The sequence below is a fragment of the Pelodiscus sinensis genome, unplaced genomic scaffold (genome assembly GCF_049634645.1).
Source record: "Pelodiscus sinensis isolate JC-2024 unplaced genomic scaffold, ASM4963464v1 ctg40, whole genome shotgun sequence".
In the NCBI taxonomy this organism is placed as follows: domain Eukaryota; kingdom Metazoa; phylum Chordata; order Testudines; family Trionychidae; genus Pelodiscus; species Pelodiscus sinensis.
In genome coordinates this window covers 1,720,845-1,747,101 of record NW_027465932.1, presented here as the reverse complement: position 1 = coordinate 1,747,101, position 26,257 = coordinate 1,720,845, and the positions used below count along the sequence as shown (strand labels likewise).

Genomic DNA, 26,257 nt, shown 5'->3' with positions numbered 1-26,257 from the left:
CGTGGGCAGGTCCCGTGGGGCGGGGGTGGGGTGAGGGCTGGGCATGTGCCCGTGGGCAGGTCCCGTGGGCGGGGTTGGTGCGGGCTGGGCAGTGCCCGTGGGCAGGTCCCGTGGGCGGGGTGGATGTGAGGGCTGGGCAGTGCCCGTCGGCGGGTCCCGTGGGCGGGGTTGGGGTGAGGGCTGGGCAGTGCCCCGTGGGCGGGTCCCGTGGGCGGGGTCCCGTGGGCGGGGGGTGGGGTGAGGGCTGGGCAGTGCCCGTGGGCGGGTCCCGTGGGCGGGGTGGGTGAGGGCTGGGCAGTGCCTGTGGGCGGGGGGTCCCGTGGGCGGGGGTGGGGGGCTGGGCAGTGCCCGTGGGCGGGTCCCGTGGGTGGGGTGAGGGCTGGGCAGTGCCCGTGGGCGGGTCCTATGGGCCGGGTGGGGTGAGGGGCTGGGGCAGTGCCCCGTGGGCGGTTCCCGTGGGCGGGGTTGGGTGAGGGCTGGGCAGTGCCCGTGGGCGGGTCCCGTGGGCGGGGTGGGGTGAGGGCTGGGCAGTGCCCGTCGGCGGGTCCCGTGGGCGGGTCCCGTGGGCGGGGTGGGGTGAGGGCTGGGCAGTGCCCGTGGGCGGGTCCCGTGGGCGGGGGTGTGGGGTGAGGGCTGGGCAGTGCCCGTGGGCGGGTCCCGTGGGCGGGGTGGGGGGCTGGGCAGTGCCCGTGGGCGGTCCCGTGGGTGGGGTGAGGGTCTGGGCAGTGCCCGTGGGCGGGTCCTATGGGCCGGGTGGGGTGAGGGGCTGGGCAGTGCCCTGTGGGCGGTTCCCGTGGGCGGGGTTGGTGAGGGCTGGGCAGTGCCCCGTGGCGGGTCCCGTGGGCGGGGTGGGGTGAGGGCTGGGCAGTGCCCGTTCGGCGGGTCCCGTGGGCGGGTCCCGTGGGCGGGGGTGGGGTGAGGGCTGGGCAGTGCCCGTGGGCGGGTCCCGTGGGGCGGGGTGGGGTGAGGGCTGGGCAGTGCCCGTGGGCGGAGGTGGGGTGAGGGCTGGGCAGTGCCTGTGGGCGGGTCCCGTGGGTGGGGTGGGGTGAGGGCTGGGCAGTGCCCGTGGGCGGGTCCCGTGGGCGGGGGTGAGGGACTGGGCACTGCCCGTGGGCGGGTGCCCTGGTGCCCAGCACTGGGGCTTTGTCCCGCGTGTCTCAGATCTCTGCCTGTGGAGCGAGTGGGGGCCCCTGGGGCCCGTGTCGGGAGCCCTGCAGTGGCGGCTTCCGGCTGCGCTGGCGCCACGTGCAGCACCCGGCCGAGGCGGACAGTGCCAGGGAGCCCGGGCCCAGTCGGAAGAGCTGCAACCACGGCCGCCTGCCCAGGTACCCGCCGGGCCCTGCGCCACCCCCGTCCGCCACCGGGGCCCCATCGCCCGCCCACCCCCCGTCCGCCACGGGCCCCATCACCCACCCGCTCCCGTCTGCCACCGGGCCCCATCACCCACCCGCTCCCGTCTGCCACCGGGCCCCCATCGCCCGCCCAACCCCGTCCGCCACGGGCCCCATCGCCCCACCCCGCTCCTGTCTGCTGCACGGGCCCCATCGCCCACCCACCCCCGTCCGCCGCCACCAGGCCCCATCGCCCGCCCACTCCCGTCCGCCACGGGCCCCCATCGCCTGCCCGCTCCCGTCTGCCACGGGGCCCCATCGCCCGCCCACCCCCGTCCGCCACGGGCCCCATCGCCCACCACCGCTCCCGTCTGCCACTCCGGGCCCCCATCGCCTGCCCGCTCCCGTCTGCCACCGGGCCCCATCGCCTGCACGCTCCCGTCTGCCACCGGGCCCCATCGCCTGCCCGCTCCCGTCTGCCACGGGGCCCCATCGCCTGCCCGCTCCCGTCTGCCACTGGGCCCCATCGCCTGCCCGCTCCCGTCTGCCACGGGGCCCCATCGCCTGCCCGCTCCCGTCTGCCACTGGGCCCCATCGCCTGCCCGCTCCCGTCTGCCACTGGGCCCCATCGCCTGCCCGCTCCCGTCTGCCACAGGGCCCCATCGCCTGCCCGCTCCCGTCTGCCACTGGGCCCTATCGCCTGCCCGCTCCCGTCTGCCACTGGGCCCTATCGCCTGCCCGCTCCCGTCTGCCACGGGGCCCCATTGCCCGCCCGCTCCCGTCTGCCACTGGGCCCCATCGCCCGCCCACTCCCGTCTGCCACTGGGCCCCATCGCCCGCCCACTCCCGTCTGCCACTGGGCCCTATCGCCTGCCCGCTCCCGTCCGCCACCGGGCCCCATCGCCCGCCCACTCCCGGTCCGCCACCGGGCCCCATCGCCTGCCCGCTCCCGTCCGCCACCGGGCCCCATCGCCTGCCCGCTCCCGTCCGCCACCGGGCCCCATCGCCTGCCCGCTCCCGTCCGCCACCGGGCCCCATCGCCTGCCCGCTCCCGTCTGCCATCGGGCCCCATCGCCCGCCATCTTCTGCCACTGGGGAGACGTTAAACCCAACTCCCAGCAGGCTCTCCCCGTCCCCCTGTCCCAGGGCAGTTTGTACCTGGGCTCTCACCCCCCGCGCTCGCTGGGTCCTCTGGGTGGGCTCCTGGGGGCCCCGCCTGGCTCCATCTCCTTCCCCCTCCGGCACCGCGCCCCCCTTTTGGCTGCAGAAGCTGCATCTCAGGTCCCATGGGGGAGTCGTCCTGCCCTGGCATCCTGGGCCCCCCCGGGCTGGGCTTCCTGGAGTCCCACCTTCGGGGGGGGTCTCCGGGTGGGTCCCCGCCTGTCCCCGATCTGCGGCCTCACGCTCGCCCTCCAGCGTCCCGCCCTGCGCAGTCTGTGGGCTGCCGCTCGGCCAGGCACGTCTCCGCCCGAGCCCCCGGCCCCAGCCCGGTTGGGGTGCGCACACGGCAGGGCCCCGCAGTCCCGCTGCCGCCCCTCACGCGGCGCCTCTTCCAGGAGAGACCTGTGAGCAGCGGGGCAAGGAGCACGCGCCCGCCTGCGCCAACCACTGCCCCCGCGCCTGCGCCGACCTCTGGGAGCACGTCGAGTGTCTGCAGGGCGAGTGCAAGCCAGGTACCTGCCCTGCCCGGCCCCCGGCCTCAGCCAGCCCCACGGCCTTGCCCAGCCCCACGGCCTCAGCCAGCCCCACGGCCTCAGCCAGCCCCACAGCCTTGCCCAGTCCCCCGGCCTTGCCTAGCCCCATGGCACTCGCCCAGCCCCACGGCCTTGCCCAGCCCCACGGCCTCAGCCAGCCCCACAGCCTCGCCCAGCCCCACAGCCTCGCCCAGTCCCCCGGCCTTGCCTAGCCCCATGGCACTCGCCCAGCCCCCACGGCCTCGCCCAGCCCCATGGCACTCGCTCAGCCCCCCGGCCTCACCCAGCCCCCCAGTCTTGCCCAGCCCCACGGCCTTCTCCAGCCCCACAGCCTCGCCCAGCCCCCACAGCCTCAGCCAGCCCCATGGTCTCACCCAGCCCCCTTATAGCTGTGGCTGTGCCTGGCCCCACAGCGGTCACCCAGGCCCCTCATCCCCCACCCCAGCTGTACCCCCCACTCAGAGCTGCCGTGTAGCTGAACTGCCCCCCAGACTCCTTGTCCCAGTCGTGGGGCCTGGTGCCAGCCTCTCCCCCCTCCCCCAGGCTGCCGGTGCCCGGCGGGGCAGCTGCTGCAGGACGGTGGGTGTGTGCCGGTCCCAGCGTGTCGCTGCGGGCTGCCCACCGCCAACGGCTCGCGGGAGCTGCAGCCAGGCCAGGCCGCCGAGCGGGACTGCCACAACTGGTAAGGGGTGCAGCGGGGGCGGGGACGGGGGACGTGGGGTGGGGGCGGGGGGCGCAGGGCGCGGGGGGACGCAGGGCACGTGGTGGGGGGCGGCGGGGGGCGGAGTGCGGGGGGGGTTCCTGGCGGGTGTCATGGCTCCCGGGTCCTGCCACGCTCAGAACCCCTCAGTGCGACAGCCCCTCCCGGGGCCACGCTGCCCTATCCCGCCATGGGCCCCTCGGGGTCCCCTCGCTCTGGGCCCCGGGCCCCACCCCCGAGGGACTCGAACAGCCCTGGGCTCCAGCCCGCAGGGCTTTGAACCCGGCCCAGGAGCTCTCGGGCCTCCCTGCCCCCCCCAGCCCATCTGAGTCTCTGCCTACCCCCCCGCCCCATCCTGCATCCCCCTCCTCCTAGCCCAGCCTCCCATCCCCCCAGCAGCCCCTCCCCCAGCCTGTGTCTGCTGGCAGGTAACGGGGTCACCTGGGCCCCTCTTCTCCCCTCCCCCGCCCTTTGTCCCCCCCAGCTGGGCAGAGCCCTGGGGGCCTCTCTCTGCAGCCCCTTGTCCCCTCCCCCGGCCAGCCCTGGCCCTGTCTCTGAGCTGGGTCTGCCGGGCGCTGGGGGCCCCAGGTCTGTGCTAGGCCCTGGAACAACCAGCCCCCCCGTTACAGCACGAGCCTTGCGGGGCACAACCCACTTCCTCACACGCGCGGAGCAGGGCCCAGGGGCCCCGATAAATACCAGAGAACAGGGGGGGGAGGGCGGGGAAACCCAACCAGCCAATGAGAGTGTCTGGCTAACGAGCCAATCGCGGGGGCCGGGTGCCCGGAGCGCAGCCTCTGATGCCGTTTGGGGGCGATGTCGGGGCCCAGCCCAGGTCTGTGTGTTCGGTCCCTGGGCACATGAGGAAGGGCTGGTCCGCAGGCTCTCTCGCGAGCTGGTTTCTCACATTGCTCGGGAAGGGCGCGGCTCCACAGCCGCGTTATTCTGGAATAATCGAGAACACGGCTCCACGACCACGTTATTCCAGAATAACTGAGAACGGGCTCCACGGCTGCGTTATTCTGGAATAATCGAGAGCGCGGCTCCACAGCCGCGTTATTCCGGAATAATCGAGAGCGCGTCTCCACGTCCGCGTTATTCCAGAATAATCGAGAACACGGCTCCACGTTCGTGTTATTCCGGAATAATCGAGAGCGCAGCTCCACAGCCGCGTTATTCCGGAATAATCGAGAGCCTGTCTCCACGTCCGCGTTATTCCAGAATAATCGAGAGCGCGGCTCCACAGCCGCGTTATTCCGGAATAATCGAGAGCCTGTCTCCATGTCCGCGTTATTCCAGAATAATCGAGAACACGGCTCCACGTTCGTGTTATTCCGGAATAATCGAGAACGCGGCTCCACATCTGTGTTATTCCGGAATAATCGAGAACGTGTCTCCACGGCCGCGTTATTCTGGAATAACCGAGAACATGTCTCCACGGCAGCGTTATTCCAGAATAACCGAGAACGCGGCTCCACGGCAGCGTTATTCCGGAATAACCGAGAACGCGGCTCCACGGCAGCGTTATTCCGGAATAACCGAGAACGCGTCTCCACGGCAGCGTTATTCTGGAATAACCGAGAACGCGGCTCCACGGCAGCGTTATTCCGGAATAACCGAGAACGCGGCTCTACGGCAGCGTTATTCCGGAATAACCGAGAACGCGGCTCCACGGCAGCGTTATTCTGGAATATCCGAGAACGCGGCTCCACGGCCACGTTATTCCAGAATAACCGAGAACGCGGCTCCACGGCAGCGTTATTCCAGAATAACCGAGAACGCGGCTCCACGGCCGCGTTATTCTGGAATAACCGAGAACGCGGCTCCACGGCAGTGTTATTCCGGAATAACCGAGAACGCGTCTCCACGGCCGCGTTATTCGGGAATAACCGAGAACGCGGCTCCACGGCCACGTTATTCCAGAATAACCGAGAACGCGGCTCCACGGCAGCGTTATTCCGGAATAACCGAGAACGCGGCTCCACGGCAGCTTTATTCTGGAATAACCGAGAACGCGGCTCCACGGCCGCGTTATTCTGGAATAACCGAGAACGCGGCTCCACGGCAGCGTTATTCCTGAATAACCGAGAACGTGTCTCCACGGCCGCGTTATTCCGGAATACCAGGGAGCGTGTCCACACAGCAAGCCGTTATTTCGCAATAATGTGGAGCTGGAGGATTCTTCCTGCGACTCCTGTAACCGCCGTTTCCCGAGCAGTATGGGAAGTCGAAGGAAGCGTGTTCTGCCTTTGACTTCCTGTTGCGTAGGCGGCGCCAGAAGCCGAGTTAAGCTACTTTGGCCTCAGCGATGCAATTGCCGTAGCTGAAGTGACGTAGCTCAATTTGACTTTTGCCCTGCTGCGTAGAGGTGCCCAGACGGTAAGTCAGCGCTGCGGCGCTTTGGCGTGATGCCTCTGGTATCCGGAAATAGCGTCTTCTCCGTCTTGACAGCGCGCCCGTTATTTCAAAATAGCTTTCGAACTAACGGGCTGCTACTCCGACACCCCTGTAAACCTCGTTCCACGAGGTGGAACAGCAAACTACGAAATTCGCTCTTTCGAAATACACTCACAACCAGCTACGCCGTGGCAGCGCAAACAGGGGGGCTTGTTTGGAACGCCGGGCGCAGTGCAGGCGCGCCCCAAGAGAAGGGCCGCTTCTCAGCCCGGTAGCGCGTGCCCGGGCAGGGTACAGTGCCACGCACGGACGCGCTGGTGGCTTTGTCTTCCCCCTTCCCCTCTTTCTCTGCTGTGTATCTGTCCCCGGGCCCCTTCCTCCGGTCGGCTGCAGACGTGGCCGGTGCCACGGAAGCTCCCGATCCAGCCACGTGGCGTGTTAGTCTCCACGGCGCTGCCGGAGCGTTCGTTGGTTTTCAGCCTTTGTATTTCCAGGCTGGCGTGGCTGAGACTGGTTACACCACTGACCCCCCGCGGGCAGCCCCTTCGAACCCCCCAAGCTCACAGGGGGGCACCGGCTCCTGCCCCCGAGCTCCGCCGGAGGGCTGGCCCCGCGCTGGCCGGCCCTGGCCGGGACTGGCAAGAATCCCCCCTCGCCCGCCCGGCTGGAGCCACGGGGCTCACAGGGTCCTGCCCACGCTCGCTGCCCGAGGGGGCTGCTGCCAGGCTGGGGCAGGGCCGGGGGGGGTCTGACCCCTGGGCTGCCTGTCTCCCCGCAGCACGTGTGGGAACGGCACCTTCGCTTGCCCCGGCCCCGAGTGCCCCTCCTACGGGCCCTGGTCGGCCTGGAGCCCCTGCTCCGCCAGCTGCGGCGGGGGCAGCGCCGTCCGGCACCGCCTGTGCCACGAGAGCCCCGCCGGCGCCCCCTGCACCGCTGAGGCCATGGAGGACATCGCCGAGTGCAACCCGCAGCCCTGCCCCGGTGAGTGCCAGCCCCACGGCCCTGCCCCGGTGATTGCCAGCCCCACGGCCTGCCCGGTGAGTGCCAGCCCCACGGCCCTGCCCCGGTGAGTGCCAGCCCCACAGCCTGCTCGCTGAGTGCCAGCCCCACGGCCCCGCCCGGTGAGTGCCAGCCCCACGGCCCCGCCCGGTGAGTGCCAGCCCCACGGCCTGCTCCCTGAGTGCCAGCCCCACGGCCCCGCCCGGTGAGTGCCAGCCCCACGGCCTGCCCGCTGAGTGCCAGCCCCACGGCCCTGCCCCGCTGAGTGCCAGCCGCACGGCCCTGCCCCGGTGATTGCCAGCCCCACGGCCTGCCCGGTGAGTGCCAGCCCCACGGCCCTGCCCCGGTGATTGCCAGCCCCACGGCCTGCCCGGTGAGTGCCAGCCCCACGGCCCTGCCCGATGAGTGCCAGCCCCACGACCCTGCCCCGCTGAGTGCCAGCCGCACGGCCTGCCCGGTGAGTGCCAGCCGCACGGCCCTGCCCCGGTGAGTGCCAGCCCCACATCCCCGCCCGCTGAGTGCCAGCCCCACGGCCCTGCCCGCTGAGTGCCAGCCCCACGGCCCTGCCCCGGTGATTGCCAGCCCCACGGCCTGCCCGGTGAGTGCCAGCCCCACGGCCCTGGCCGCTGAGTGCCAGCCCCACGGCCCCGCCCGCTGAGTGCCAGCCGCACGGCCCTGCCCCGGTGAGTGCCAGCCGCACGGCCCCGCCCGCTGAGTGCCAGCCCCACGGCCCTGCCCGCTGAGTGCCAGCCCCACGACCCTGCCCCGGTGAGTGCCAGCCCCACGGCCCCGCCCGCTGAGTGCCAGCCCCACGGCCCCGCCCGCTGAGTGCCAGCCCCACGGCCCCACCCGCTGAGTGCCAGCCCCACGGCCCTGCCCCGGTGAGTGCTAGCCCCACGGCCCTGCCCGCTGAGTGCCAGCCCCACATCCCCGCCCGCTGAGTGCCAGCCCCACGGCCCCGCCCGCTGAGTGCCAGCCCCACGGCCCCGCCCGCTGAGTGCCAGCCCCACGGCCCTGCCCCGGTGAGTGCTAGCCCCACGGCCCTGCCCGCTGAGTGCCAGCCCCATATCCCCGCCCGCTGAGTGCCAGCCCCACGGCCCCGCCCGCTGAGTGCCAGCCCCACGGCCCCGCCCGCTGAGTGCCAGCCCCACGGCCCTGCCCCGGTGAGTGCTAGCCCCACGGCCCTGCCCCGGTGAGTGCTAGCCCCACGGCCCCGCCCGCTGAGTGCCAGCCCCACGGCCCCGCCCGCTGAGTGCCAGCCCCACGGCCCTGCCCCGGTGAGTGCCAGCCCCACGGCCCTGCCCGCTGAGTGCCAGCCCCACGGCCCTGCCCGCTGAGTGCCAGCCCCACGGCCCCGCCCGCTGAGTGCCAGCCCCACGGCCCTGCCCCGTGAGTGCCAGCCCCACAGCCCTGCCCGCTGAGTGCCAGCCCCACGGCCCTGCCCGCTGAGTGCCAGCCCCACGGCCCCGCCCAGTGAGTGCCAGCCCCATGGCCCTGCCCGCTGAGTGCCAGCCCCACGGCCCCGCCCGCTGAGTGCCAGCCCCACGGCCCTGCCTGCTGAGTGCCAGCCCCGCCCGCTGAGTGCCAGCCCCACAGCCCTGCCCGCTGAGTGCCAGCCCCACGGCCCCGCCCGCTGAGTACCAGCCCCACGGCCCTGCCTGCTGAGTGCCAGCCCCGCCCGCTGAGTGCCAGCCCCACGGCCCCGCCCAGTGAGTGCCAGCCCTATGGCCCCGCCCGCTGAGTGCCAGCCCCACGGCCCCGCCCGCTGAGTGCCAGCCCCACGGCCCCGCCCGCTGAGTGCCAGCCCCATGGCCCCGCCCGCTGAGTGCCAGCCCCACGGCCCCGCCCGCTGAGTGCCAGCCCCACGGCCCCGCCCGCTGAGTGCCAGCCCCGCAGCCCTGCCCGCTGAGTGCCAGCCCCGCGGCCCTGCCCGCTGAGTGCCAGCCCCCCAGCCCTGCCCGCTGAGTGCCAGCCCCGCGGCCCTGCCCGCTGAGTGCCAGCCCCACGGCCCTGCCCGCTGAGTGCCAGCCCCACGGCCCCGCCCGCTGAGTGCCAGCCCCACGGCCCCGCCCGCTGAGTGCCAGCCCCACGGCCCTGCCCCATTCTGGGTTCTTGCCGCAGCGATGGCCCCAGTGGCCCGGCGGGTGACCCCGGTGTTCACCCCTCCCCAGGGCCCTGGTCCCCTGCTCCTGCCCTCACAGCCCCGGGCAGCCTGGCGAGCCGGGGGAGCCAGCTCCCAGCGTGACCCTGCTCTGTCCTTGCAGCCGGCTGCCAGCTGGGCCCGTGGTCGGCCTGGAGCCCCTGCAGCGCCAGCTGTGGGGGGGGGCGAGTCGGAGCGGAGCCGGGCCCTGCTGTCTCCCGGGGACGGGGAGGGGGAGCTCTGCCCTGGGCCCCTGCTGCTGCACCGCGCCTGCAACACCCACAACTGCACCCCAGGTGAGACGGCGCCTCGGGCCCCCCCCCTGCACCCCGGAGCAGCCAGACCAGGCCCCGCCGGCCGGTAGAACAGGGGGGTCGTCGCTCCTCGGGGACAGCCCCGCACAGACGGGACGCGGGTACAGGAGTCAGGGCCAGGGCACCTCAGCCCCCTCGGGTGGGGAGGCCATCACCCCATCTCCCAGCCAGAAACTGCCCCTCCCAGCCCTGACCCCAGCCAGGGGCCGCCCCCCCCCCCTTGTCTTCCCCGGGAAGAGCCTTGTTCCCTGCCCGGCTGGGACGGGGTGTCTGGGCCAGTCCCCGTGTGGGGGAGTCCGTGGGAATCGCACAGCCCAGCGCAGGGGACCCGGGTACAGAGCAGACCCCCCCCCCCCCCCCACGTCACACCAGGTCTGGGCGGTGGGGCCCGGGCGAGCAGCTGCCAGCACAGGGCTGGGGGTGGGGGTGGGGGCGGTGCCCCTGGGGGTCCCCCGTCTCCTGCACCCCGAAATGGCACAAACAGACCGCACCAGCCGGTGGAATAGAGGAAGTTTATTGCCTCTCCAGGATACAGCACAGCACAGATGTAATCTGGTCACAGAGCTGGGCTAGGATGCCTCAGGCCCCCTTGAGATGGGGGAGACTGGGCCCCTAAACTCCAGCCCCTTTCCCTAGGCTGACTCCTCCATGCTCTCAGGCAGCAACTAACTAAATTCCCTTCCAGCCCTGCCCCCCAGTCAGGGCAGCATCCCCCTCCCTTTGTTCCTCTCCATGGGGGGTGTCTGGCCACTGGTTCAACCAGTTTGGCCTTACCTCTGCCTAGCGAGGTTTTCCCTGCTGGGTCTTGCTCCAGACAGCAGGGGTCACCACAGCCCAGCAAGTACCCCCAGTACGTCACAGTTCTCCCCCCTCCGAGAGCGAACTGAGCAGGGTCACTCCGCTCGTGACCTAGGGAAGTTCGGGTCCTCTGCGTGGGAACCCGCCCTGGGGACATGGGTGCTCCCCTTGACTCGGGCCGGCCGTGGCGAGGCCCCACATGAGCTGGCTTCCCTCTGTCCACTCGCCGCCCCGCTCCAGGGCGACTGGCACAGGCCTGTTCTCGGGGGTCACACCCACCCTTCCGCTGGCCTTGATCCCTGGCCAGGGTCTCTCGGGCCGGGGCCATGAGCCCAGCGAGCCTTCTCTGGACAGCCAGGGCAGCTTCCACCCCCGATGCTCCATCCAGGGAGGTCTTCCCCTCCCATAACTCTCTCAGCAAACCCAGAGGGTCTATCTGGGGTAGAGACCCCCAAGCCGCTTTCCTCCTGTCTTGGGCCTTCCCGCCCCTCTGGCAGGAGTCACAGGACCGGCAGTACCGCTGCACGGCTGTAAAGATTCCCGGCCAATAGAAGTGTTGGAGCAGCCTCAGCCGGGTGCTCCGGATCCCCCGGTGGCCCCCAACGGGGGAATCGTGGGCCAAATACAGCAGCTTGAGGCGATACTTTCGGGGGACGACCAGCTGCCGCTGGACCTCCCATGCCCTCGCCTTCCTGGGGGGGAGCCACTCACGGAACAGGAGCCCACGCTCCCGCAGGAATCTCTCCTGGCCACCTCTCCCCCGGGGCTGAGCCGCCCGGAGGCCAGCCTGGTCCCTCAGCCTCTGCAAGGAGGGGTCTGCCTGCACCTCAGCCTGGAATTCAGCTGCTGAGGCAGGGATCGGGACCTGTTCCCCACCTTGCCTAGGTCCGGAGTCCCAGCCTGGCTGGACCCCGTGTCCACTGGGATGGGACCCTGAGGCTGCTGCCAGGAGTCCTTCCCTGGACCCACGTTGTCAGCCCCCCGCTGGCTCTGGCTCCGGGTAGTGACTAGAGCCCGCTGGGATTCATGGGGCCACTCCTCTAGATCATTCCCCATCAGCACCTCGGTGGGCAAGTGCGGGTGCACCCCCACTTCCTTGAGGCCTTTCTTCGCCCCCCATTTCAGATGTACCCGGGCTACAGGCACCTTAAACGGGGACCCATCTATGCCCTTCAGGGTCAGCTGCGCGTGGGGTAGTATCCGCTCCGGGGCCACTATGTCGGATCGGGCCAGAGTCACCTCCGCCCCCGTGTCCCAGAAGCCCGTCACCTTCCTACCATCCACCTCCAGGGGTATGAGGCACTCGCTCCGCAGGGGCCGTCCTGCACCCACCCGGTACACGGAGAAATCCGCCTCCCGAGGGTCAGGCCTCCCAGGGGAGGTGCACTGAGCATCCTTCCCCTCTCTCTGAGCTGAGGTTTGCCTGCCAGCCCCTGCCTCTGGGGCAGCCTGCCCTTCCTCCCGCCCCAGCCAGTTAACCCTGGAAAGTCCCCGGTCCTGGGACCTGGTGCACTGAGCCCTCTTGTGGCCTTTTTGCCCACAGCGCTGGCAAGTTAGGCTTTGGGCTGTCTCTGTCCAGGCCCTGGCTGGTTCTCTGGGGCGCAGACGACCTGTTCCTTGGTCTCGCCCCGTAGTTGACTCCCTCCGTCGCTCAGCCGAGATCCGGTCTCTGCGCGGTTCCCTTTCTCTCCGGGACTCCCGTTCACTCCCGGACCGGCTCTCCGTGAACTCATCCACCAGTCTCCCGGCCTCCTGGGGGTTCTCTGGTCTCCGGTCCTTGAGCCACAGCCTCAGTTTGGGTGGGCACGCTTCATAGAACTGCTCCATCATGACCAGCTTGAGCAGCTCCTCTGCGGTCTGGGCTCCGCCTCCAGACACCCACTTGCGGCAGTATTGCGCCAGGCGGGAGGCCAGGTCCACATAGGTCTCCCGTGGCCCTTTCTGTACCCCCCGGAACTTCTTCCTGTATATCTCGGGGGTCAGCCCGAACTTGTGCAGCAGGGCCTCCTTGACTCGGTTGTAATCCCCTGGCTGTAGGTCCTCCAGCTGACTGAGCACTCCGGCCGCCTCCTGGTTCAGTGCGGGGATGAGCTCCTGCAGCCAGTCAGCTGGGGGGACCCGTTGCAGTCCACAGGCCCTCTCAAAGGAGCTGAGGAACCCGTCTATGTCGCCCATGTCCTTCATTTGGGCCGCCATGAGCCTCTCCAAGCGTCTGGCAGTCCTGGGACCCTGGGGCCCATCCGCACTTGGCGCAGCCGGTGCCCCGCCGGTTCTCCGCTCTGCCATGGCCAGCTCATGCTGTCGCTGCCTCTCTCGATCTTGGCGCTCCCTCTCTCGGTCCTGGCGCTCCTTCTCTCGGTCCTCTACTTCCAATTCCTTCATCCGCAGCTGGATCTCCAGCCGCCGCAGCTCTGCTGGGCTGGCCCCTGCCCTAGATGGGCTACGGCTTGCAGGCCTCCCGGGAGACGCTGTCTCATCTCTCCGGTGGGTTCCAGCGCTCCTCCCCCTCTCTGAGCCTGACACACTCTCAGGGGGGGTCTGGCTGCTTCCCCTGGGGACAAGATCCTGGCCCTGTGGCTGGTCATTCTCTTCCAGCTGGGCAATCAGCTGGGCCTTGGTTGCTTTCTGCACAGGCAAGCCCCTCTCTCTGCACAGCCCCACCAGCTCTGCCTTCAAGAGTCGGGCGTAGGCCATCTGCCCGCTGGGCCCCTCGGTGCAGACTCACCAGTCTAGTGCCGCAGCGCCCCACGATTCCCAGGAACCGCTTCGCTCTGTCTCCAGCACGCCTGGCTCCAGGGCTCTTGCTTCTACTGCGCCTTGTCGCTTGCCGCTGGGAGCTTCATCCACGGGGTGCAGTGCATCCCACTTCTGACACCAGTGTGACGGCGCATTGGGGGTCCCCCGTCTCCTGCACCCCGAAATGGCACAAACAGACTGCACCAGCCGGTGGAGTAGAGGAAGTTTATTGCCTCTCCAGGATACAGCATAGCACAGATGTAATCTGGTCACAGAGCTGGGCTAGGATGCCTCAGGCCCCCTTGAGATGGGGGGAGACTGGGCCCCTAAACTCCAGCCCCTTTCCCTAGGCTGTCTCCTCCATGCTCTCAGGCAGCAACTAACTAAATTCCCTTCCAGCCCTGCCCCCCAGCCAGGGCAGCATCCACCTTCCTTTGTTCCTCTCCATGGGGGGTGTCTGGCCACTGGTTCAACCAGTTTGGCCTTACCTCTGCCTAGCGAGGTTTTCCCTGCTGGGTCTTGCTCCAGACAGCAGGAGTCACCACAGCCCAGCAAGTACCCCCACTACGTCACACCCTACATCAGCCTGCCAGGGCTGTGGGTAGACCTGGGGGAGCGCTCTGCGTGGGGGTGGCACAGCTGGAGAGGGGAGCCCCACGGTCTGGGAGGTTCTCTCTCAGCCTGTTGGGGAGCAGGCGGGGGGCTCTCAGCTCCCCCCTCTGGCCCCCTTACTCTGCAGAGTGCCCAGGCGCCCAGGTGCACAGCGACTGCGCCAACACCTGTCCCCACTCCTGCTCCGACCTGCGCCCAGGGACCGAGTGCCTGCAGGAGCCGTGCCAGCCGGGCTGTGCCTGCCCTCCTGGCCAGGTGGGTCTCTGCTCGGGTCTGGGGCCTCAACCCTGCCTCTTCCGAGGGGCCTGTGGGCCGGGCTCTGCCCCACAGCCTGGAGCTCCCCAGGGCCGGGCGTGCCTGGCTCGGCGCAGGGCTTGGGGAGGGCGCCGGGCTGGGGCGCTGAGCAGCGGCTGCTGGCTGGGGACCCAGCCCTGAAGCAGGCCCATGGTGAGCAGTGGCGCAGAAGGGAGGATGCTGGCCTGGCGCTTCCCCCCTTCCTGCCGTGGCACAGCCTGCAGAGCCGGGCCCAGGTCACCGGCCACCCAGCCTGCAGAGCCGGGCCCAGGTCACCGGCCACCCAGCCTGCAGAGCCGGGCCCAGGTCACCGGCACCCAGCCTGCAGAGCCGGGCCCAGGTCACCGGCACCCAGCCTGCAGAGCCGGGCCCAGGTCACCGGCACCCAGCCTGCAGAGCCGGGCCCAGGTCACCGGCACCCAGCCTGCAGAGCCGGGCCCAGGTCACCGGCACCCAGCCCGGCAGGCAGCTGCCCCGCGCCTGCCGCCCTCACGTCTGTGCAGCTGCTGGCCGGGTGCTGCCTTCGGCGCTGGGCGCGCTGTTGGGTTCCAGCCCCCGCGCTCCGCGGCCCGGCTCCGAAGGCAGCACAGACGTGAGGGTCACATCACCGCGACCCCCTCAAACGCCCTGGGGGGCCCCCGCAGCTCCCTGTCGGCTCGGGCCCCTGTCCGAGAGGCGGCCCTGAGAGCCGTGCAGGGCGAGGACGGGAGGACCCCGGCTTCCGTGGCCCGTGACGCGGTTTGCGTGGCTGTGGGTTTGGTAGGGCCCCTCCAGGCGCGAGCCGGCAGACTGGGGCCCATGGAGGGGTCCCAGGGCGGGGACCCACTGCCCCCCGTGGAGCTCCTGGCCCAGGATGGAGTGAGGGGCCACGAGGGCCGGTCCCCTCAGGACTCAGGTCTCTGCAGGCAGCGCCAGGCCCACGCTCCAGACCGGGGGGTTGCAGGACAGCTGGTGCCCCCCAGCTCCACTGTCCCCTGGTCCTCACTGGGCCGAGCGGCCTGACTCGCCCCCGGCCAGGCCGGCTGCTGGGTGGGGTCGCCCCAGGGCGGGCGGGCGCCTCGCAAGTCCAGAGCCGATACTCAGAACGTCACGGGCCCAAATGGGCCGGGCCTACGCGGAGCCGGCAGCTCGCGGGCGTCGGAGAGAGCCTCCCACGGCCGCCGGGCGCTGGAGCCGTACGGCCGGAGTGTGGGCCCAGAGCGCCCCAATGGGCACGGGCTGGTTCCCTGGGACCGCGAGTCCCTTCCCCCAGGCTGTGGGGCTGGGTCTCCAGCCTGCTCACCCAGAGGTGGGGCAGGGGGTTCCCCAGCCTGGTCTCGGGAGGGCAGCAGGGACCTCCCCAATCCAGTCTCTGGGGGGTGAGGGCAGGGGGCTCTAGGCCCACTCTCGGGGGGGTGGAGGCAGGGGGTCTGGGCCCGCTCTCGGGGGGGTGGAGGCAGGGGGCTGTGGGCCCGCTCTCGGGGGGGTGGAGGCGGGGGGCTCTGGGCCCGCTCTCGGGGGGGATGGAGGCGGGGGGCTGTGGGCCCGCTCTCGGGGGGGTGGAGGCGGGGGGCTCTGGGCCCGCTCTCGGGGGGGTGGAGGCGGGGGGCTCTGGGCCCGCTCTCAGGGGGGGCGGAGGCGGGGGGCTCTGGGCCCGCTCTCGGGGGGGTGGAGGCGGGGGGCTCTGGGCCCGCTCTCGGGGGGGTGGAGGCAGGGGACTCTGGGCCCGCTCTCGGGGGGGTGGAGGCGGGGGGCTCTGGGCCCACTCTCGGGGGGGTGGAGGCGGGGGGCTGTGGGCCCGCTCTCGGGGGGGTGGAGGCGGGGGGCTCTGGGCCCACTCTCGGGGGGGTGGAGGCAGGGGCTCTGGGCCCGCTCTCAGGGGGGTGGAGGCGGGGGGCTCTGGGCCCGCTCTCGGGGGGGTGGAGGCGGGGGGCTGTGGGCCCGCTCTCGGGGGGGTGGAGGCGGGGGGCTCTGGGCCCGCTCTGGGGGGGTGTGGAGGCGGGTGCTCTGGGCCTGCTCTCGGGGGGGCGGAGGCGGGGGGCTCTGGGCCCGGTCTCGGGGGGGGCGGAGGCGGGGGGCTCTGGGCCCGGTCTCGGGGGGGGGTGGAGGCGGGGGGCTGTGGGCCCGCTCTCGGGGGGGTGGAGGCGGGGGGCTCTGGGCCCGCTCTCGGGGGGGGGTGGAGGCGGGGGCTCTGGGCCCACTCTCGGGGGGGTGGAGGCGGGGGGCTCTGGGCCCGCTCTCGGGGGGGGGCGGAGGCAGGGACTCTGGGCCCGCTCTCGGGGGGGGGCGGAGGCGGGGGCCTCTGGGCCCGCTCTCGGGGGGGGGCGGAGGCGGGGGGCTCTGGGCCCGCTCTCGGGGGGTGGAGGCGGGGGGCTCTGGGCCCGCTCTCAGGGGGGCGGAGGCGGGGGGCTCTGGGCCCGCTCTCGGGGGGGCGGAGGCGGGGGGCTGTGGGCCCGCTCTCGGGGGGGTGGAGGCGGGGGGCTCTGGGCCCGCTCTGGGGGGGTGTGGAGGCGGGGGGCTCTGGGCCTGCTCTCGGGGGGGGGCGGAGGCAGGGACTCTGGGCCCGCTCTCGGGGGGGGGCGGAGGCGGGGGCCTCTGGGCCCGCTCTCGGGGGGGGGGCGGAGGCGGGGGCCTCTGGGCCCGCTCTCGGGGGGGGGCGGAGGCGGGGGGCTCTGGGCCCGCTCTCGGGGGGTGGAGGCGGGGGGCTCTGGGCCCGCTCTCAGGGGGGCGGAGGCGGGGGGCTCTGGGCCCGCTCTCGGGGGGGTGGAGGCGGGGGGCTCTGGGCCCACTCTCGGTGGGCGGGGTGGAGGCAGGGGCTCTGGGCCCGCTCTCAGGGGGGTGGAGGCGGGGGGCTCTGGGCCCGCTCTCAGGGGGGTGGAGGCGGGGGGCTCTGGGCCCGCTCTGGGGGGGTGTGGAGGCGGGGGGCTGTGGGCCCGCTCTCAGGGGGGTGGAGGCGGGGGGCTCTGGGCCCGCTCTCGGGGGGGGGCGGAGGCAGGGGACTCTGGGCCCGCTCTCGGGGGGGGGGCGGAGGCGGGGGCCTCTGGGCCCGCTCTCGGGGGGGGGGCGGAGGCGGGGGGCTCTGGGCCCGCTCTCGGGGGCTGGAGGCGGGGGGCTCTGGGCCCGCTCTCGGGGGGGGTGGAGGCGGGGGGCTCTGGGCCCGCTCTCGGGGGGGGTGGAGGCGGGGGGCTCTGGGCCCGCTCTCGGGGGGGGTGGAGGCGGGGGGCTCTGGGCCCGCTCTCGGGGGGGGCGGAGGCGGGGGGCTCTGGGCCCGCTCTCGGGGGGGGCGGAGGCGGGGGGCTCTGGGCCCGCTCTCGGGGGGGGCCGGAGGCGGGGGGCTCTGGGCCCGCTCTCGGGGGGGGCGGAGGCGGGGGGCTCTGGGCCCGCTCTCGGGGGGGCCGGAGGCGGGGGGCTCTGGGCCCGCTCTCGGGGGGGGCGGAGGCGGGGGCTCTGGGCCCGCTCTCGGGGGGGGCGGAGGCGGGGGCTCTGGGCCCGCTCTCGGGGGGGGTGGAGGCGGGGGGCTCTGGGCCCGCTCTCGGGGGGGGGTGGAGGCGGGGGCTCTGGGGGCTCTCGGGCAGGTCCCAGCTGCGTGTGGCTGCAGGTGCTGCAGGGGGGGGCGTGCGTGCCCCCGGAGGAATGCCGCTGCTCGCTGGTCCCTGCCCCTGCCGTGCCGTGGGCTGCCAACCTGTCGCAGGAGGAGCGGGCGAGGGAGCATCCGCCCGGCAGCACCATCTCCCACCAGTGCAACAGCTGGTCAGTGCTGGGCCGGGCGCTGGGCGAGCCCTGGGGCACTGCCTGGGCAGCTGCCTCCCTTCTGCCGGGGGGGGCATGGCGGGTAGTGCCGGGGGGCTGCGGGAAGTGCCGGGGGGAGGCTGCAGGCCGTGCCGGGGGGGGCTGCGGGCAGTGCCGGGGGGGCATGGTGGGCAGTGCATGGTGGGCAGTGCGGGGGGGGCATGGTGGGCAGTGCGGGGGGGCCGCAGGCCGTGCTGGGGGGGGCTGCAGGCAGTGCGGGGGGGGGCTGCAGGCCGTGCTGGGGGGGCCATGGTGGGCAGTGCGGGGGGGGCTGCAGGCCATGCCGGGGGGGGGGGGCTGCAGGCACTGCGCTCTGCCCTGGTGTGGCTGCACAGAGCCGGGGGGCTGCCGGCGGCACAGAACGGTCACTGTGGGACACTGATCGGGGGGGTCCATGGGGCCTGATGTCTTGGCCCCAGCAGGACTAGAACTCCTCCTCACCAGGACGGGGCCAGCCAGCGGGAGTGACCCCAAGGCCCAGGCCCAGGCACGTCCTGCTCCACCCCATGGCATGGAATCCCCAAGTAGGGAAGGAACCGTGTCCAGAGCTTACAGGGGGGCTGGGAGCCAGGACTGCCGGGTTCTGTCCTGGCTGTGGGGGGAGTGGGGACCAATGGTTAGAGGGGGCGGGGAGCCAGGACTGCCGGGTTCTGTCCTGGCTGTGGGGGGAGTGGGGACCAATGGTTAGAGGGGGCGGGGAGCCAGGACTGCCGGGTTCTATCCTGGCTGTGGGGGAAGTGGGGACCAATGGTTAGAGGGGGCTGGGAGCCAGGACTGCCGGGTTCTATCCTGGCTGTGGGGGAAGTGGGGACCAATGGTTAGAGGGGGCAGGGAGCCAGGACTGCCGGGTTCTATCCTGGCTGTGGGGGGAGTGGGGACCAATGGTTAGAGGGGGCGGAGAGCTAGGACTCCGGGGTCCATGCCCAGCTCTCTCACTGACCTGCTGGGTAGTGGCTGGCAGGGCCCATCCTCTCCGCGCTTGGGTTTCCGCCCTGGCCCGGGGGCGCTGGTTTCACCGAGCTGCGCGAAGGGCCCGGTGCCTGGGCGCACAGGTTGGCGCGGCAGCCAGGAGCCGGCTCTGGTCTCATGCCCGCGCTCTGTTTGCAGTGTCTGTCTCAGAGGCACCTTCAACTGCTCCCAGCAGGACTGCAATGGTAAGGGACCCCCCCCCCCAGTTCCAGCCTGCAGGCAGATCCCCCCGTGCGCCCCCTGGCCCTGCCCCCAAGCAGGAGACAGCCCAGCTGAGTCTGGCCAGAGGCCTGGGGGGGTCGCTGGAGGCAGCACTGGCGGTGCAGGGAGCTCTCTCCATCCAGGGGGCAAGGGCCGTGGGGCGGGAGGTCTCTGCTCCTTCAGCGCCCATGAGTCCATGCTGGGGGGCTGGGTTGGCAGCCCGGCCCCTCTGGGCATGGGCGAGATGGACGAACAGCCACATCTCAGCCCCACGTGCCCTTGGGTGGGTGCTGAGCCCCCACACGCCATGTGCCGAGGGTTGGCCCTCACCCTCCCTTCCCCCCGCAGTGGACTGTCTCTGGTCGGCGTGGTCAGCCTGGTCCGCGTGCTCCGTGACGTGCGGGCCGGGCCTGCGCGTCTCCCGGCGGCACCCGCTGCAGCTGCGCCTGTACGACGGGGCCGAGTGCCTGGGCCCCCCGACACGCCAGGCACCCTGCGCCCTGCCCGCCTGCGGTGAGCCCCGGCCATGGCCCGGCCTGCAGGGACCGCGGGGGCGGGTGGGGTCAGCCAGGGCCCTGGGAGCAGGGTCTCCTGGTGCTTCTGGGAGTTCTGCTGGGGGGGCAAAGAGCGGCCCTCTTGGGCCCCACCAGTGACTGGGGCAGGACCGTGCCACTGGCTGCTGACGGGGCCTCCCCCCAGCTAGCTCAGGGGGCGGGGACTGGAGGGCACCCGGGATGGATGCAGGAGCCCGTGGCCCTGTCCTGGTGCAGGAGCGACAGGCTCTCAGCCCGTCTGGGGGGCAGGGGAAGGCGGATTGGGGGTCCCTGGCTGACGTGCCCGGGCCGCTCTGCAGTCTGCCCTGCAGGGGAGCGCTGGGCCGGCCCCGCGGAGCCCTGCGAACGCACCTGCCAGCAGATCTACCAGGAGCCCGGGCACAACTGCAGTGCGGGGCCGGAGCCAGGCTGTGTCTGCGAGGCCGGGCGCTACCGGAACAGCAGCGGGCTCTGCGTCACCGCCGCCCACTGCCCCTGTGAGCACGGCGGCCAGCTGCACCCGGTGAGCGCGGGACGGCAGAGCCACCGCGGCGGGAGCCAGCTCTGTGGAGCGGCGCCCGGGGTCTGCAGGGCAATGGGTCAGGGGGCCAGTGCCCAGTGCGGCCCCAGTGGGTGATGGGCCCCAGGGTCTCCGCGGTTCTCCGAGGAGTTACGGAGGAAGGGGTGAGGGAAACAGGTTCTGCACCATGTGGCCCTGCTGGGTCTGTGAGCCAATGCCTGGTGCTGCCCCACTGCGTCGGAGAGTCAGAGCTGGGGTCTGTCCGTGTGGGGAGATGGAGCCGGGGTCTGTCCGTGCGGGGAGATGGAGCCGGGGTCTGTCCGTGCAGGGAGATGGAGCCAGGGTCTGTCCGTGCGGGGAGATGGAGCCGGGGTCTGTCCATGGGCTACATGTCTTGCTGGGTGGGGAGCCGGAGCCAGAGCCGGGATCTGTCCATGCAGGGAGATGGAGCCGGGGTCTGTCCGTGCAGGGAGATGGAGCCGGGGTCTGTCCGTGGGCTACATGTCTTGCTGGGTGGGGAGCCAGAGCCGGAGCCAGAGCCGGGATCTGTCCATGCAGGAAGATGGAGCCGGGATCTGTCCATGCAGGGAGATGGAGCTGGGGGCTGTCCGTGGGCTGCATGTCTTGCTGGGTGGGGAGCCGGAGCCAGAGCCGGGATCTGTCCATGCAGGGAGATGGAGCCGGGGTCTGTCCATGCAGGGAGACGGAGCCGGGGTCTGTCCATGCAGGGAGATGGAGCTGGGGACTGTCCGTGGGCTGCATGTCTTGCTGGGCGGGGAGCCGGAGCCAGAGCCGGGGTCTGTCCCGCCGGGCCCTGCCGGTTCCAACGCTACTTCTCTCCCCCAGCCTGGAGCCGAGTGGCAGGAGGGCTGCGAGCGCTGCAGCTGCCTGAACGGGAGAGCCGTGTGCTCCGCGGGCTGCCCCCCTCTCCTGTGCCTCGAGGTACGGTGCAGCGCGGGCCCCTCACTCCTCGGGCGCCACAGATCTGCGCCCCCCCCAGGCATGGCCGCCCTGCCCCTCTGGAGCCCACCCCCGCCTCACGCCCCCCTTTTGACACAAGCAGCCTGCAGACCCGCTGCCCTGGCCTGGGCACCGCGACGGGCCTGGTCCTGCTCCCAGCAGCCCCGGGGCACAGCGGAAGGAGCTGGCGTGGGGGAAGGGGGGTCACTGGGCTCAGAGCTGTGAGATCCCTCACAAGCCAGACTCAGCCCAGCCGGACGGCCCTGGGCCAGCTCCTCCACTGGGACCCTGCGGACCTGGGCAGCCAGGCGCAAGAGCCACCCCCGGCTGTGGAGGGGAAGGGGCTGCTGGCGGGAGAGGGTTAGGCCGGCTGGGCTGAGCCATCCGCACCAAGGAGCCGCCGGGCCCGGCCCCCCCAGTGCCCGTCGCTCACACTCGCTCTCTCCCCAGGGGGAAGTGAAGGTGCAGGAGCCCGGCCGCTGCTGCCCCGTGTGCCGGCGGGAATCGTTCGGTACGGAGCCACCCACGCAGGGAGCCACGAGGGCCTCTTCACACTGGGAGTATTGGGGTGGCCCTAGGGGGCGCTGTGCCACAGGGGCACACCAGGGGGTGCTCTCGCCTGTCTGCAGTGCCTGTGCCTGGCCCTAGGGGGCGCTGTGCTGCAGGGGCACACCAGGGGGCGCTCTCTGCCCTGTCAGTGCTGCCCCTGCCTGGCCCTAGGGGGCGCTCTCCCCTGTCTGCAGTGCCTGTGCCTGGCCCTAGGGGGCGCTGTGCCGCAGGGACACACCAGGGGGTGCTCTCCCCTGTCTGCGCTGCCCCTGCCTGGCCCTAGGGGGCGCTCTCCCCTGTCTGCAGTGCCTGTGCCTGGCCCTAGGGGGCGCTGTGCCGCAGGGACACACCAGGGGGTGCTCTCCCCTGTCTGCGCTGCCCCTGCCTGGCCCTAGGGGGCGCTGTGCCGCAGGGACACACCAGGGGGCGCTCTCCCCTGTCTGCGCTGCCCCTGCCTGGCCCTAGGGGGCTCTGTGCCGCAGGGGCACACCAGGGGGCGCTCTCCCCTGTCTGCGCTGCCCCTGCCTGGCCCTAGGGGCCGCTGTGCCGCAGGGACACACCAGGGGGTGCTCTCCCCTGTCTGCGCTGCCCCTGCTGGGCCCTAGGGGGCGCTGTGCTGCAGGGGCACACCAGGGGGTGCTCTCCCCTGTCTGCGCTGCCCCTGCTGGGCCCTAGGGGGCGCTGTGCTGCAGGGGCACACCAGGGGGTGCTCTCCCCTGTCTGCAGTGCCTGTGCCTGGCCCTAGGGGGTGCTGTGCTGCAGGGGCACACCAGAGGGCGCTCTCCCCTGTCTGCGCTGCCCCTGCTGGGCCCTAGGGGGCGCTGTGCCACAGGGACACACCAGGGGGCTCGCTCCCCTCTCTGCACTGCCCCTGCCTGGCCCTAGGGGGCGCTGTGCCGCAGGGACACACCAGGGGGCGCTCTCTGCCCCGTCAGTGCTGCCCCTGCCTGGCCCTAGGGGGCGCTGTGCCGCAGGGACACACCAGGGGCCAATGGGAGCTGTGGAGCTGGCACTCGGGTGGCCTCCCTGCCCCCCACCTCGGGCTCCAGGGACGTTGGGGCCAGTTCCGGAGCCGGGCAGAGCCAGGGCAGAGCCGGGGCAGCAGGCGCCTGCCTTAGCCTGGGCCCCGCTGTGCTGCCCGCCGGGCGGTTAACGGCCCCCTCGGCAGCGCCCGGAGCCTCCAGCCCCTTTCAGCCGGGCCCCTGTCGAACCCGGGCCCCTGGCAGCCGAGCCCTGGCTGCTCCCCCGAGGCGGCTGAGCTGGGCCTGGGAGGCGCTGACGGGCTGTGCCCCCCCCGTGCAGAGGAGCCCTCGTGGGTCTGCCGGCGCTACACCGAGGTGCGCAACGTCAGCAAGGGGCGCTGCGCCCTGCCCGGCGTGGAGGTGGCCTACTGCAGCGGGCGCTGCGCCTCCCGCACCAACGTCATCTCCGAGGTGAGCGCCCGCCGGCCGGCCCGGGGGAGGGACCGGGGGGGGGGGGCTGCCCCCAAGCCCAGCGCCGCGCCCCCATCCTGGGCCTGGCCGGGCTGGGGCTGTTTGGGGCCGGACGCAGGCTGCAAGCCAGGGGGGTTTGCTGGGCAGCCCCCAGGGAGGGTGCTGGACACGTGGGGGCAGGACCCTGGTCGTAGGGGTTTCGGGGGGGCAGGACCCCGTGTGGGGGTAACACTTCCTGGCGCTTGGCAGCCCTGCTTGGAGGAGCTGCAGCTCCGGCGCTGGGCGCCCCTCCAGCCCGTCCCGTCCCATCCCGTCCCGTCCCGTCCCGCTCTGCTCCCCGGCACAGGCCGCAGGAACCGCGCTCCCCGGAGCCCTGCCGGAAGCTCCCGAGGCCGGACGGGGGGTCCCTGCGTTTCGCCTGGGCCGCAGCTCACAGGCATCCCCCGGCTGCGGCCAGTGCGGCTACTGCTGCCTGCCCAGCACTGCCCAGCTGAACGCACTCACGTCGCCCCCCCCCCCCGGCCCCCCGAGCCCGACCGACGCCCAGCTCGCCCACCCCCCCAGCCCCCCGAGCCCGACCGACGCCCAGCTCGCCCACCCCCCCGGCCCCCCGAGCCCGACCGACGCCCAGCTCGCCCACCCCCCCAACCCCCCGAGCCCGACCGACGCCCAGCTCGCCCACCCCCTCCGGCTCCCCTGAGCCCGACCGACGCCCAGCTCGCCCACCCCCCCCCGAGCCCGACCGACGCCCAGCTCGCCCACCCCCTCCGGCTCCCCTGAGCCCGACCGACGCCCAGCTCGCCCACCCCCCCCCCGGCCTCCCGAGCCCGACCGACGCCCAGCTCGCCCACCCCCCCCCCGGCGCCCCTGAGCCCGACCGACGCCCAGCTCGCCCACCCCCCCGACCCCCCGAGCCCGACCGACGCCCAGCTCGCCCACCCCCTCCGGCTCCCCTGAGCCCAGCTCTCCCTCCCCCTCCGGCCCCCCTGAGCCCAGTTCTCCCTCCCCCGCAGGAGCCCTACCTGCAGACGCTGTGCGAGTGCTGCAGCTACCACCTGGACCCGCTCAGCCCCGTGCGCATCCTCAACCTGCCCTGCCCGGATGGCGAGCCGGAGCCCGTGGTGCTGCCCGTCATCCACAGCTGCGAGTGCACCAGCTGCCAGGGTGAGGGAGTGAGCCGCACCCGCCCTGCACTGCCCCCTGCTGGTACCTGCCCTGCACTGCCCCCCGCTGGGCACAGGGCACCCGCCCTGCACTGCCCCTGCTGGTACCCGCCCTGCACTGCCCCCCACTGGGCACAGGGCACCCGCCCTGCACTGCCCCCTGCTGGTACCCGCCCTGCACTGCCCCCCACTGGGCACAGGGCACCCGCCCTGCACTGCCCCCTGCTGGTACCCGCCCTGCACTGCCCCCTACTGGGCACAGGGCACCCGCCCTGCACTGCCCCCTGCTGGTACCTGCCCTGCACTGCCCCCCACTGGGCACAGGGCACCCGCCCTGCACTGCCCCCTGCTGGTACCCGCCCTGCACTGCCCCCCACTGGGCACAGGGCACCCGCCCTGTACTGCCCCCTGCTGGTACCCGCCCTGCACTGCCCCCTGCTGGTACCCGCCCTGCACTGCCCCCCGCTGGGCACAGGGCATCACACCCACAGCCACACTCTGTGTTGTCCTGGGCCCAGCATTACCCACGGCTGGCCATGGGCCTGGCACGCACAGCCGCCCCCTCCTTGTCTGTGCGGGGCGTGGGCTGTGCCCCGGGCGTGTGCGTCGCTTCCCCTGCATTGCGCCTCAGCCCGGCTCTCCTCCCCAGGTGGGGACTTTTCCAAGCGCTGAGGGCCCGGGCCGTGCCGGCGGCGACATGGCGAGGAAGCAGGTGGCACCCCGACCCGGCGCTGTCCCCCTGGAGCGCCGCAATAAAGAGTCAGCGCTGCAAAGCCGACTGCCGCCTGCTGCTTGGGGGTTGCGGGGGCTGCGGGGCGTGGTCCGGATCCCTGGGTCTCACTGGGGCGGGGCCTGCGACAAGCCCCGCCCCACCCATCCAGCACCCAAGACAGCCCAGAGCCTGGGGCTGCGAGGCCTGTTGGCTGGGTGGGAGCAGGGGTGGGCTGGCCAGGGCAGCGGGGGCAGGAGTCGGGGCCTCTGGGGCAGAGGCTGCAGAGCCTGGCTGGGAGCCGGGGGTCCCCACAGTGGCCCCTGAGGCCCATCAGCCCCCGCAGCAGGGAGCCGGGTGTGCAGGGTAACCGGCCCAGCTGGGAGCCGTGCACGGGAATGGGCCCGGCGGGGGAGGATGCGCTGCCAGCCCCAGGACGACGGCCGTGCCCACAGGACAGACCCTGTCCCAGACCCACAGCGGCTGAGCTGGCCCCAGCCTGTAACCGGGCCCCGTGGAGCGGGCCGGACCCACGGCTGCCCACTGGGGCCACCTGGCACTGTTCCCCCAGCGCCTCCTTGTACGAGTTGGTTTCAGCCCCTCCTTTAACGCCCCATCCATGCCGGTGCCGGGGGAACACGCTCCCCTCTCCTGCTGCGCCCGCCGGGCAGCCATGCAAGCACCGAGGGAAACCGAGGCACACACCAGCAAACTGACGCTCCTCCCCCGGCATCACCGCCTGCGCATGGCAGGGCCGGGCAGCTGGGCGGGCAAGGGGCGTCCCGCCACGCGGCCACTGTGCCGCCAGCAGGGAAGGGCCGGGGCCGGGGCCGGGGCCGGGTGCTGCACCGCCCAGGGTGTCACCGACACAGAAGGGGGCAGCGCGGAGAAGAGACGAGCCCGACTCGGGGCCAACACGAGACGTGACCTCCCCTCCCCCACGCTGTGCTCAAGCATGCTGGGAAGCCATGGACCCCATCCCCCCCAGACACCCCCCCTCTGCCGGGGGCTCCCCTGCCCTGCCTCCAGCTGGCTGGTTCCCAACCCCCCTAGGCTGGCTAGAGACTAACCCCCCCCACATGGGAACCTTGTCTTTGCAGGGAGGCAGCCCCCCCATGTGTGATGCCAATAGCTCAGCACTCCCCCCCCCCACCAGCAGTGCCCCTGGGGGCGGGGGAGGGGTAGATGTACCCCTAGAGTCCTGGTAAGGACAGACCCGGGGCCGGCTCCCTTGGCCCTGTGCCAGCACCCTCCTGCCCCGGCACCCCATGGCCGGAGGACACAGGAGCCGGGAACATTCCCTTCTGGGCCGGGCCGGGTCCGGGCACCGTGGAGGGCGTCCGCTCAGAGCGAATTGCTCAAACACGGCTCTCTACAGTCCCCGACTGGAGACCTTCCCAACCAGGCCACACACCAGCCCCACAGAGCGCTCAGCCG

The 26,257-nt window shown here is 72.4% G+C and overlaps 1 protein-coding gene across 1 annotated transcript; it reads left to right on the top strand.

Annotated features, from left to right (window-relative positions):
* Positions 1-1,161: 1,161 nt before the first annotated feature.
* LOC142825177 (SCO-spondin-like) lies at positions 1,162-24,889 on the top strand (the record flags this gene model as incomplete). Its single annotated transcript, XM_075916944.1, has 15 exons — positions 1,162-1,325; positions 2,888-3,004; positions 3,569-3,707; positions 6,901-7,103; positions 9,386-9,557; positions 13,849-13,976; positions 17,593-17,744; positions 18,891-18,937; positions 19,302-19,466; positions 19,807-20,009; positions 20,853-20,948; positions 21,417-21,477; positions 22,818-22,948; positions 23,962-24,112; positions 24,761-24,889. Coding segments are annotated over 15 exons (1,952 nt in total), but the record flags the coding sequence as incomplete, so codon positions are not given.
* Between the last annotated feature and the right edge of the window lie 1,368 nt (positions 24,890-26,257).